Genomic DNA, 12,777 nt, shown 5'->3' on the forward strand with positions numbered 1-12,777 from the left:
TATGCTAAATAGTTTGTTCTTTATTTGTGGTACGCGGGCCGCTCACTGTTGTGGCCTCTCCCGTTGCGGAGCACAGGCTCCGGACGCGCAGGCTCAGCGGCCATGGCTCACGGGACCAGCCGCTCCACGGCATGTGGGATCTTCCCGGACCAGGGCACGAACCCGCGTCCCCTGCATCGGCAGGCGGACTCTCAACCACTGCGCCACCAGGGAAGCCCTGCTAAATAGTTTTTGCCCAACCAGATCAAAAACAAATAAATATATAAATAGATTTATGACTAGAACAAGACATGTTCCATCGGGGGGGAGAGAAAACCTTCTTAAGCCAATTTAGCGCAGAATGCCTGTCATTAACACTGCAGGTGTGTGATACAGTGAGGTCCTCAAGGGCACACACCCTCATGGATAGAAACACACACACACATCACCTAAAGTGGCAGACAAATGCAACAAAACATTTATTTTTGGCTTTGAGCCCTATTTCTCTACTTGACTACAGCTCGGTTGGAAGCCTGAGGAAACAATTTCTCCCCAAATAATAAGGCCGTATTTGGAAGCCATGTTCTTGTTCCTCTCCCCACCTAGCTCTTCCCGGCCCATGTTCAGTGGTAGCCTGTGAGCAGGGGGCTCCTCTTTCTGACTCCTGCAAGACAGCAGCCCAGGCAAAGAGTACAGGCATTAAGGAAATTTCAGCTACATGCGCTGTTGTTATGCGTGTGCCAGAGAGCACGGGGAAGGACAGGATCAAATACCCTATCCTCAATAGGTGTGAGTTTACCCTTCCCCGCTAGGGGCCATTGGGTCATGTCTGGAGACCTTGGTTGTCACACTGGTAAGAGAGGGTGCTACTGGCATCTAGTGGGTGTAGGCCAGGGATGCTGCTCAACATCCCACCATGCACAGGATGTTCCCTCCACAAACAGTTCTCTGGCCCAACATGTTGATGGTGTTGAGGCTGAGAAACCCTGCACTAAGTGAACAATGCACACGATGAAAACGATATGTGTGTGTGCTGTCCACAAACCTGAACACAGGAACCGCACACAGTGCCTGGACGAGAGACACCATGAAGTCCAACACAGTGAAATAATCTGGACACTGCAGCCGAGTGCCACATTATGATGCCTTCAGCTGAAGTACCAAGATCGCAAGCTTTCAACTCTGTTAATGATGTGGATAGGCAGGAATGTACTGGATTACAGCCATACCAATAGGCCATTGTCCTGACCAAACATCACTGTGTTATTTGAGAGCACAAAACAGTGAGGTGGAACTGTTTGAACCGTCTCTCTCTTTAAAAAAAAAAAAAAAAAAAAAAGGAAATGGCAAATATTTAAACTGTAAAAATAAATAAGAGGTATCAGTGGGGGAACTAAATCAAATGTGAAATCTGAGGAACAACTCACATACCAGAGTGATTTCACATGCCCAGGGTCCATAGTGTTAATTCCCTGGTAGTTTATTGGGACAGAAGTGCACCCAATATGCAGCCACCAGGAGATCTCTGTCCCAGTGATGAAATATTATAATGTTCTTGGCAAGCCTGCACTCTTCCAATGAGCTACAGCACAAGATCACCCACACCAAGATTTAAAATAATCATAAAACACTGAATTTCAAGAGATGTTTGAGTATTTGAGAAAGTGATCTCTGAAATAAGATACAAACTAGCCCTCCAAGCAAGATGCTGGGAGAATCACCTTTACTCTTATCATTTATTGTTAGCTTTCAGAAATCCCAAAAGACATCATAGGTTGCAGAAAAAGAAAATAGTAACTCAAGTGAGAAGCAACTCTATGCAGTGTAGAAAGAAAATGGAGGTGCATATGTCAAAAAAGCAAAGATATTAAAAATGCTGCTAACTTTATACTAAATTTAAAAATCATAAAAACCAAATGGAAAGGCATTCCAAGTCGTCTGCCACAGACCCGAAGGCTGTTTATTATTTCACATGTTCTACTGCAGAATTAGTATCAAGTTTTAGAAGTAGGAAAAAAAAAAAAAAACTAACCTTAAGGTTATCAAAGGTTTTGACAGTCTGCGCCAAGTCACTGACACTCCCTGGCGATGCTGTCCCCTGTCCCCTAGGGCCTGAGGACACCCGTGAGCCGTCAATGACCTCAAAGCCAGAAAGCAAGGCCTCTGAACAGCTGCAATGAGACTCCTTCGCTCTCTGACCCGCTATCAGGTATGTCTTCAAACCTATGGATAAAAATTACAGTCAGCACAGGTGGACACCAGCGTTGGTCGAAACGCAGCTCCGTCTTGCTCTCTACGCAGGACGCGCTCCTAGAAAGTTGAGAGTAAAGTGAAAATGAGAATAGGTCATATTTTACTACTACTCCCATGACCTTTCCAGAGATGCACAGCCTCAGGGAGAACAACTGCCACCAAAACACACCATGTATTCACGCTGTGTTTTCTCTGAATGGAGGCTGCACACTTCATCTTCTGGGGCTGAAACAAGGGTTTAAAAGTCCTTCCTTGGAAGGGTCACGTGGCCTCTTTCTGACAGCAGCAGAGCCCACTGAGTGCGGACCCTATACATTTCTTGGGTTTGTTTCTATCTGTAAATACCAGTCGCCGACATTCATAATGGTCAGTCTAGATGTGAGGGTGACTACAGACCATGTTACCTATGTCAGGGACTGGCAACCACCATGAAAAGGGAGACCAGAATGTGCACCAGTGGGGGAACTAAGCCCTCCCTCGATTCAGACTTAACAAGTATCTCTTTTCTGTTGGATCCAAACATTCACACGGCAGGAACATCATTTTTTTTTTTAGTATTTATTTATTTGGTTGCACCAGGACTTAGTTGTGGCCGGTGGGCTCCTTAGTTGCAGCTTGCCGGCTCCTTAGTTGCAGAACATGGACTCCTTAGTTGCAGCTCCAGGCGTCCTTAGTTGCAGCTTGCCAGCTCCTTAGTTGTGGCACTTGAACTCTTAGTTGTGGCATGCATGTGGGATCTAGTTCCCTGACCAGGGATTGAACCCAGGCCCCCTGCACTGGGAGTGCGGAGTCTTATCCACTGCGCCACCAGGGAAGTCCCAGAACATCAGCTTTTTGTCAAGCTGCAGTCTATGTGAATTTTATTCTCTCACAAAATCCCCACTGTAAAAAAAAGTTGGTTAAATGGACTATTAACCTACAGCTTTACAATCCCCATTAAAGGCTGAAGTAACAATATATGCTATAGTGTTAAGGAGCTGTAACAGGTAGGCTGGGCCCTGCTCCTGGTGTACAGGACTATCTGCTGGGAGGTGAGTAAGGAGCAGCTTTTCCGGACGGAACTCAAGGGCTTTCTGAAAAAGAGGCAAGCCTTATTTAAAGAAATCCATTGTTAGTCCTTACTGGAATTTAACCAGACTACGAATTTATGAAAGGGAGTGACAACGTGATTTATTCAATAAACATTTATTTTAGGCCTGGTGTATGCTGTGCACAGAGAATAAAACCAGAACAAAGCAGGATTCCCATCTTAAGGAGTTTAAGCTTCAGCAGAAGGTGGTAGAGAAAAGCCATCATGGGACTTCCCTGGCAGTCCAGTGGTTAAGACTTCGCCTTCCAATGCAGGGGGTGCGGGTTCCACCCCTGGTCGGGGAGCTAAGATCCCACATGCCACGTGGCCGAAAAACCAAAACATAAAACAGAAGCAATATTGTAACACGCTGAATAAAGAATTTTAAAATGGCCCATGTCAAAAAAAATCTTAAAAAAGTAAAACACGCTATCTAAGAAAATAAAGTACATTTAAAAACAAAAAAGAGGGCTTCCCTGGTGGCGCAGTGGTTGATAGTCCGCCTGCCGAACTGTTGGATTCATACAGTTTCTCGCACTCAGTACATATTTAATAAATGCTCTAAAATTAATTAAGCACATAACCCTGGGACTACTTAATAATCCTTAATCATTTTATAATTAAACCACCATTTCATCACTTTATCTTTCTTCCTCTCCCTCCCTCCTTATAAATTACTGTATAGCATATGTTTTTAGGTCAACAGTTCAGAGAATTTGGCAAGAGTTCCAGGACACCTAGAGACATCCAGGAGCATAGCCAAATCACAGGTGGGATCCAAAGACTAAGATAAATAATTTTAGATGCTAACTGACCCCAAAGGAGATTGTTAAATGCTCACTCTTAACTAAGGTCCTGAACTTCCATGTATTTTTTCCAACCAAAAATATATATCCCAAATGATATATAGGATCAATCACAGTTCTGACTAGCTACGTGTATAAACTTGAAAGGGAAGCGTGAACTAGAATACAACAGAAGGGTAAAAGCAGCTTTGCGTGAATTTCTCAGACTCTGTTACAGAAAACACTGAACTGATTTTATCACTTCGCCTTGGGAGAGTCAGAAAACACAAGCTCTGTGGGCTGAGGAGAGAAAAGCCCTATTTCTGACCTGCTGTGGCATCTCATCCCTGGCTTCACCCAACCAGGGCATGAAGAGGCCTGGTCCCTGGAGCTGCTGTAACTAGTCCCTCTCGAACTCCTGGGTGTGGCAGGTAAGTCACCTGCAGCGGGTGGGAAGGGAGGCCCAGAGAGCACCCGCAGCTGCTGCAGGGGCTGCCTTGGGGAACAGACAAAGGAAGGGCATTTTTTGGATTGCAGGGGTGAGGAGCTGAGGCTGCAGGGGAAGGTTTTCCGTTGTGTCTGTAGCTGGCCCTGACCCCAGAACTGCATTCCCATGGGGAGGCCGGCAGCTCGGGGCTCCCCTGCCCGGGGCTCTGCACCCCTGGGCCCTGCTCCCAGTCAGCTCTCTCACACCCAGGAGGGGTCCTCAGTCAGGGAACCACTTATCCCCTCCCTGTATGGCTCCTCGGGCAAGAGCAGGTGAAGGAGGCCTTTCCTGGAGGCATGACAACTACAGCAGAGAAAGGGCTGAGCCTCCAGCCCCGCAGGGCCATGAATACATGATAATGATGCAGCCAGTCCTCCAAGCAGCAGTGCGCCCTCCACCTGGGCATGGAGCCAGCTCTGCAGCACAGGCTCTGATGCCTGCCTTGGGGTGGGCACCCCTGAGGTTTGTCGTTGCTGCTTTGAATTGTGACTACTGAGTTGCCACTCATTGCTCAAACATTTATTAAATGCCTCTGTTTACCATGCACTGTGAGGGTGCTGAGGGGACAAGCGTGAACATGGCAGCCGTGACCCTCCCTGTACAGGGCGGCTCCTGCAGGGGGATCTCGGCAGGAGGTGGGTACGCCTACCTGGTCCAGGACCAGGAAGCACAGGAGGGTGTATCTCACAAAGACTCAGAGGTTTGGGAAGGCCTCCTGGGTGAAGTCCCCTCCAGGTTGAGGGCTACAAGATGAGGAGAGGCCAGCCCAGTGAAGGCCACCAGGACCAGGGGCTGGGACAGCATGGTCAGGCTGTGGGTGTCACCAGAATAGTCGATGAACCAGACTCCAGAAAGGGAGCCTTTAGCAGGGAGAGTGGAGGGATGGAGGTGAGTGTTGTGTGGCTGGAACAGAGAACATGTTCGGGGCAGCAGGGGGTGGGGAGGGGGCAGAGAGGAGCTGAAGTCCGTGCAGGGCACCAGGGAGACCAGCTCCAGGAGCCTTCACTCTGGGGGCAACAGGGGTGAGGAGGAGTAACCAGCAGGCACCAGGCTAAGGAAAGGCCAGGGAGCCCTGGAAACTCCAGCCACAAGTGGGTGGTGAGGGAGTCAAGGGACAAGGGAGGTGGGAAATAATGGTGAAACCTACTCCTTCTGAATTGCAGGGGCAACAGGCAAGGCTTCCACAGCAAGCACGAGTGTGACGGGTAAGGGCATGTGGCTTCCAGGGAGAAGCCCTGGGATTCAGGCTCTGTCCCTCCTAAACGTGTGATGCAGTAAGATACTTCACGGCTCCACCTCTCACTAAGAACAGGACTCACCCCACAGGGCTGACTCGAGGATTAAATGATTAACACACATGAGGCCTTCATGGCAGTACCTGGTGCACAGTAAAAACTCAGTAACGTTAGCTATTATTCTCAACGTGGGTGTTTGACCTGCTTATCGCTGGGAGTCTTTTTTAAGCTCCTTCTATGTACAAAAACATTTGCAGGATTGTTAAATCAATAACTGCTCCACATTTGTTCCTAACTTGAATTTTTCTTTGGGTGGCTCCTAACAATCAACCTGTATTAGTAACACAGCAATGCGAGTGTTCCAAAGGACAAACGCACAGATGTGTCCCTGGCAAGCAAAAAATCAGTGAACAAATTAAGCAACTTTTTTTATGCTTCAATATGGAAAGTTAGATTTAAAGTGAAATGTTTTGCCAAAACTGGAGTGATATCAGTAATGATAAAGTCAGACCGGATATGAAAGGTCCCGGGGAACGTATCAGGGCTGCAGTCAGGAGAGGTCATAAGACATAAGGATTTAATGAGTAACTACACACATGGACCTTGGGGTCCAAGTTCGTTACAATGGCTCTTTTAGAGCAGAAAGTCAAAATCAGGCAGCTAGATTATTTATTTCATTAAGTATAGTGTAAACAGGAGAACAATTAATAAGGTTTCTTATATTCTTTCCTGGTAATTGACTTTAAACCTCACTGGCACGGATGCCTTTCATCGGCTTAATTTCACAGCAGGTGGAGAAGTGGGGAAGACGGTTCCCATAAGCTCCTGTCTCACGGAGGCGTCGTCTGCAGCTGTGTGTGCCCGGGAAGCTGACGTGGTTAACAGTCTTAACTATAGCATCAATTCTTTGAGGAGAAAAACTGAGCCTTGCACACAACTTGTGTTTAGTTTTCGTGAGCTGAGTGTAATTTGAGTGAGTGCCAAAGTCCATTTTGGAAAAGAAAGACTATTCTGGCCTTTTTATCACTGTCTTTTTCTGCAGAACTCTTGCTTTGGAGGGTGATACCCTCAATCCAAGAACCAAGGGCCTGAGTGTCAACCCAACAGAAAGAGAATAATCAGGAAGGAAAGAATGTCTGCAGGTGTGTTGGGAGTTAGCAGAGTGACATAGCAAACGCCTGGGAGCTTGCATCACTGATGATCTGAAACAATCAATATAAGGGAGGCAACCAGTTTGGGCCGGTTCACAAATCAAAGGGTCTAAAAACTTATTCACTTTGTAATGAATTTTTCCTTCTAATGATATCTGTAATGGCCGAGTAGCATGAGGATTATTTAAACTAAAATGTAGTCAGTCAATACGGAAAATAAAGATTAAAAGCGCTCAATCTTAATCTACCAAATAACCAGGGCCTAAAAACTATAGATATGATATTTCATAATTATCTATTGCTTCTGCTTAGGAAGACCAAAAGTTCTGGTGGGAAAAAAAAAAAGCGCACTTTCCACCTTGTTAACATCAAAACACTCTGGATGGGCCTAAGTCCTCTCTGCTCCTATGTGAAACAATTAATCACACAGAGGTGATCCGTCCTGGTTGTCCCAACACGTGACAATAAATCACAAATTCCAACAGCAAATGGCTGTGGGTGAAACTTAACCTTTTTCTTAAAAAGTGAAGTCCCAAACAGTAAAATACGAGATGGACTAACCCAAGCAGGTGAAAGAAACAAAAGGTGGGCACCACACCTGAGTGGCTTGATCTTGACTACACCTTTAGCCTAACCAACCGACTCTTTCAAGAACATGCACATGAGCACGCCCACCCCACAGCTGCTCCTGTGGCAGGCGTCCTCTGTACCAGCCTCCATCTCTCTGCAGGAACAGGTACATGTCACGGCCAAAGGTGAGTGGACTGGGCAGTCACCTCGTGACCACGTTCCCCTGAGCTGTCTTCTTCTGAACTTTCCTACTTGACATGAATAAGGGCTACCCTGCTCAATGCTCAGAACTAATGCTGGGAGAGTCCAGTGTAACTGCCTCCAAAGACCCACTCCTCCCACTTCTAAAAAACTCCCAAATTAGGGTTTAATACCCAGGCCTTCAAAAACTACGAAACGAGTTCTTTGAAAGGTAGCACTTGGCTGTTTATGGAAACAGTCTGCCGGGTACTAACCAACTCATTTATTCATTGGCTCATTCACACATTCACTTACCGAGCAAATGAAACATTTATTGAGTACCTACCAAGGGTGAGGACCTGGGCTGAGTGTTGAAAGAAATGGATAGGAAAAAGGAATGCTCTTGTGTTAGCAACAGTGCGGATGAAAACCGTGACCCAAAATGGAAATACCAGTCACCTAATGATGACCTCATTTCAAAGGGCTGCTGTGAGGATTAAATGAGTTAATGCTTTTCCTTAGAGCATCTTCAGGAACACTCAGGAGTAACTCAGAGTAGACTGAGGAAGGGCATCAAGTAATGCTCATAAAGAATTACATGGGAGGATGGGAGGATGGGAGGATGGGAGGATGGGAGGATGGGAGGATGGGAGGATGGGAGGATGGGAGGCTGGCAATGAGGGAGAGAACAATGAGTAAGTGATGATGCATCAACAAGAAGAGAGAATCATGTGAAGTCAAGTCTGTGTGCTGGCGGGATGTTCGCAAGTGACAAAAGGCATTTTTACAGTGAGTTTTAGAAAACAAAAGGAAAGTGAAGGTCTATGATAACTGTCTTGGAATACTGTATACAACAGAGTTGAAATAATCAGAAGAGACTATGAAACAAGACAGCTAGAAGGAAAGGTGTCGGGAATTGAGATGGACTAACAACTAATAAACTGTTATTCACCAAATGTTAACCCAGAGAGTGGTCATCAGACACAAGAGAGCACATCAGGTCACATCTGGAGCAATTACAGGAGGAGCCACAGACCGTATTCTTTTCCCTGGAGAATTGTGAAATAATAGTTAATTTTAAGATTTTAACTTAAGTTAAACTAACAGTTTAAAAATTAATAATTAGGGGGCTTCCCTGGTGGCGCAGTGGTTGAGAGTCTGCCTGCCGATGGAGGGCACATGGGTTCGTGCCCTGGTCTGGGAGGATCCCACATGCCGCGGAGCAGCTGGGCCCGTGAGCCATGGCCGCTGAGCCTGTGTGTCCGGAGCCTCTGCTCCACAGCGGGAGAGGCCACAACCGTGAGAGGCCCGCGTACCACAAAACAAAAAAAAATTAATAATTAGGGACTTCCCTGGTGGCGTAGTGGTTAAGAATCCACCTGCCAATGCAGGGGACACAGGTTTGAGCCCTGCTCTGGGAAGATCCCACATGCCATGGAGCCACTAAGCCCGTGTGCCACACTACTGAGCCTGCACTCTAGAGCCCACGAGCCACAACTACTGAGCCCACGTGCCACAACTACTGAAGCCTGCGCGCCTAGAGCCCGTGCTCCGCAACAGGAGAAGCCACCCGCGCACCACAACAAAGGGTAGCCCCTGCTCGCTGTAACTAGGGAAAGCCCGCACGCAGCAACGAAGACCCAATGCAACCATAAATAAATAAAATTTTTAATTAATAATTAATTTTAAGAGTGGCAGATTTATGTACAGGATAGACAATGGAAAACAGATTCTAGAAAGAAGATAAATGAAAGACTCAATTTTAAAATCTGGGAATAGGTGGCAGCTAAATAATTGAAAAATGAAGCCAAAAAAAGGGAATACATCAAAAATAGAAATAAAGCTATAGGATGCTATGTGAAAGAAGCCAGTCACAAAAGGCCACATACTACATAATTCCATTGATATGAAATGTCCAGAATAGGCAAAAATCCACAGACACAGAAAGTAGCCAAGTGGTTGCCAGAGGTTTGGGGGTTGAGGGATGGGGAGCAATTGTTAATGGTACAGGGTTCCTTTAAGGAGTGATGAAAATATTCTAAAATTAGACTGCGGTGATGGTTGCACAACTGTGAATACTCTAAAAACCACTGACTTACATACTTTGGAAGCATGAACTGTACAGTACGTTAATTATACCTCAATAAAGCTGTTTTTAAAAAACAAAACTATGCAAAGATCAAGATGTAACAGTCCTGAGATTCAGAGGACAAATGAAAAAAAAAGAACAGTAAGAAATACCTATCCTTGGGAATTCAAAGTAAAGGAGTGGGCAGTAGCAGGTAAAAGAAAAATGTTTCAAATAAAGGCTTGGAAATAGATAATGTAGTAGATCTAGGATGGAAAAATATATAAATAGGAAATAAGGCTAAATTACCTTGAAGAACTAAAAATTCAACATGGCATGAGTTCAGAAGTCTGGGAGAGATTAAACAAAACAAAACAAAAGTTTGACCTTCAGGAGATATCTCCAAGAATCATCAAATTAGCAACACTCACTGCTGCAGGCTAGTCCAGAAGAGCTGGCCCGACACCCAGGCTGTCTTCCTAGATCACCAACGCGATTTCCCCCCAGATGACAAGCGCTCACTGCGCTGCACGGCAAGGCTGCCAGAGCACCAGGGCTGCAGCCTTGCTGCAACACAGTAGAGGCGGGGTTCTCCTAGCTGCCCCAGTACTGCTGCTCCCCTCTCACCCACCAGGACTTTCACCTGCAAAGGGCAGGGGCACCACCACCAGCGACACTTCCTGGGAGCATCTTTAGATGGGAAGAAAGGCAACATAGACAACCTCACCTGGAAACTTCATATTATGCAAAACAAAAACAAAAACAAAAACCACAACTCTTACCATTCCTGACTAGCCTTTCCTGGGAGTAACCGCGCCTTTACCACCTGTTCCTCCATGGAAATGTTTATCCAGACTCTGGCTGGCTCCCAAATCACATTTCCAGCACAGTCACACGCTTGCTGCAAATTTCCTCACTTTCAAGTCAACCAGTTTTCAGGTCACATCAAAGTTTTCTCTCTTTTGATGAGTGCTTTGCATACTGGCTGGAACACTGCCAGAAACAATTTCCCAAACTGCATTTTCTTGTTCCCATAGGCAGACTTGCTCGAGCCATAGAACTGGGAAACCCAAACCTCTCCTTTCTGACCAAGAAGCAATATCTTCTTAGATATCTCGTTTCTCTAATTTCATTTCAGCATTGGAGGTAGTCTTTCTTTCTTAGACCTTTTTCAGGAGAATCAAAGCTGTGTTTGTGTGGTATGTTCTTAAGAACCTGAAAAGTGTTGCTGGGCATCAAACAAGAAGTCGAGGGCCCATCCCTTCACTCGGGGTCACCGGCCAGGTGGTCCCCTCTCCCTCTCTAGCCTCACACTGTAATTCATGCCTCAAGAAAATCACAGCTATGTTGTAGACTCTCGCAGAAGCAAAACTGAAAGTGAAACCAAGGCAGTGAGTAGTGAGTACCCACATATGAGAAGAGGTCGAGGGACGGTCCAGGGGGCACATCGACATGCAGAGATGTGACATATAAAAATGTGACCTGGGTCTGCAGTCAACAGCCCCTCATTCACAAGAAGGGGGTGGATGAGTCTTGAGGAGTCCCCCGTCTAAAGGCAGAGAGTGAGGAAGACCCTAAAGGAGAGGCAGATACGGACAGAAGGCCAGGGATTCAGACTCCCCAGGAAGGAGGGGCAGACACTCCAGCAAGCAGGTCCCTGCCCCATAGAGGTGCTGGCCCCAAAGCACATAGCTGAGTACTTGGAGAGAAGGAGGCATGAAGCGCACCTAGTATCACAGGGAAAGAAACAAGAAAAAAACAAAGTGTTATTCTGAATAACACTAGACCACGTTAAAAACACAGAAATACAGCTTGAGGAGCTAATGTAAAATGTGGTAACAACAGTTGATAACACTGTATTATATAACTGAAATCTACTAAGTGAATAGAACTTAGATGTTTCCACCAGAAAATAAAAAAAGATAAATATGTGAGATGATGAATGTGTTAATTAACTAGATGAGGGAATCCTTTCACAATGTATATATAATATCAAATCACAATCTACACTTTAAATATCTTACAATTTTATTTGTCAATTATAACTCAATAAAACTGAAAAATTTTACAGAAAAAAACACAGAAATACACCAAAATATTAACAGGGCAACAGGATTATGGAAATTCACTTTCTATATTGAATCTTCTTATTTATGTTTAAAATAGGCATAAAGTTTTAAACTTATTACAAAATATTTTAGACATAGAAACATGTAAGGAAAAGTAAGCTCAAGACTCAGAGTCCCTCCAGTCTAAGGAACAGATGGTCGCCTGTACCATCCAGGTTCCCTGCAGGCCTTCCCCACCACACCCCTCCTCCCGCACAGAGCACAGAACTATCCAGAACGCCACAGCCACAGGCTCCTCCCCACGTGTTTCTTTAAGTTTTCACTACATACGTATGTAATGCTAAACAATACACAGCATTAGTATGTTTTTTTTTAACCTTTACATAAATGACATCATTTTACAAGTATTCTTTTGAAAGTTGCTCTTTTTGGTCCAGCAATATGTTTGAGAATCATCCATACTGATACATGTGATCCACATTCATTTATTTTCAACACTATGAAACGTCCCACTGAATAAATACACCATGATTCAAAACAGACACCCTCCAAGTATTATGTTAACACCAATGATAAACTCTGTGTTCTGTTAAAAATAAGAAAGAAAAAAAGAAAGAAAGAAATATGATAAATCAATAGGGTAAAGACATGCTGAACGCAAAAATACCACCGATTCAAAGAATACATCATAAATATACATTTAAGGATGAAATGGAACTTGTGAAGACTAGTAAAAAAAAAAATCAGGAGAGGAGCTCAAGGATGGAAGAAAAGTTGCTGGAAAATAGTCAAAGAAATCAAACTCAGTGAAGATGTCAGGTCAGGCACCACAAAGATCACACTGAAATGGAAAAAACGAAATAGGGAGATGAGAGGAATACAGAGCTCCTCAAATTGTGAGTTAATGAGTCTGAGAGGTGACAATTCCATT

The 12,777-nt window shown here is 45.0% G+C and overlaps 1 protein-coding gene across 2 annotated transcripts in view; it reads right to left on the reverse strand.

The window, feature by feature from the left end:
* Nucleotides 1-12,777, reverse strand: part of ADCY9 (adenylate cyclase 9) — a 124,702-nt gene that overhangs the window by 44,298 nt on the left and 67,627 nt on the right. For both annotated transcript variants that reach the window (XM_024759606.1, XM_024759607.1), the window contains exon 3: nt 2,012-2,202. In XM_024759606.1, the coding sequence (XP_024615374.1) occupies nt 2,012-2,202 (191 nt within the window). The remainder of the gene's footprint in view (nt 1-2,011; nt 2,203-12,777) is intronic.

This window comes from Neophocaena asiaeorientalis, unplaced genomic scaffold (genome assembly GCF_003031525.2).
Source record: "Neophocaena asiaeorientalis asiaeorientalis breed wild unplaced genomic scaffold, Neophocaena_asiaeorientalis_V1.1 scaffold254, whole genome shotgun sequence".
Taxonomy (NCBI): domain Eukaryota; kingdom Metazoa; phylum Chordata; class Mammalia; order Artiodactyla; family Phocoenidae; genus Neophocaena; species Neophocaena asiaeorientalis.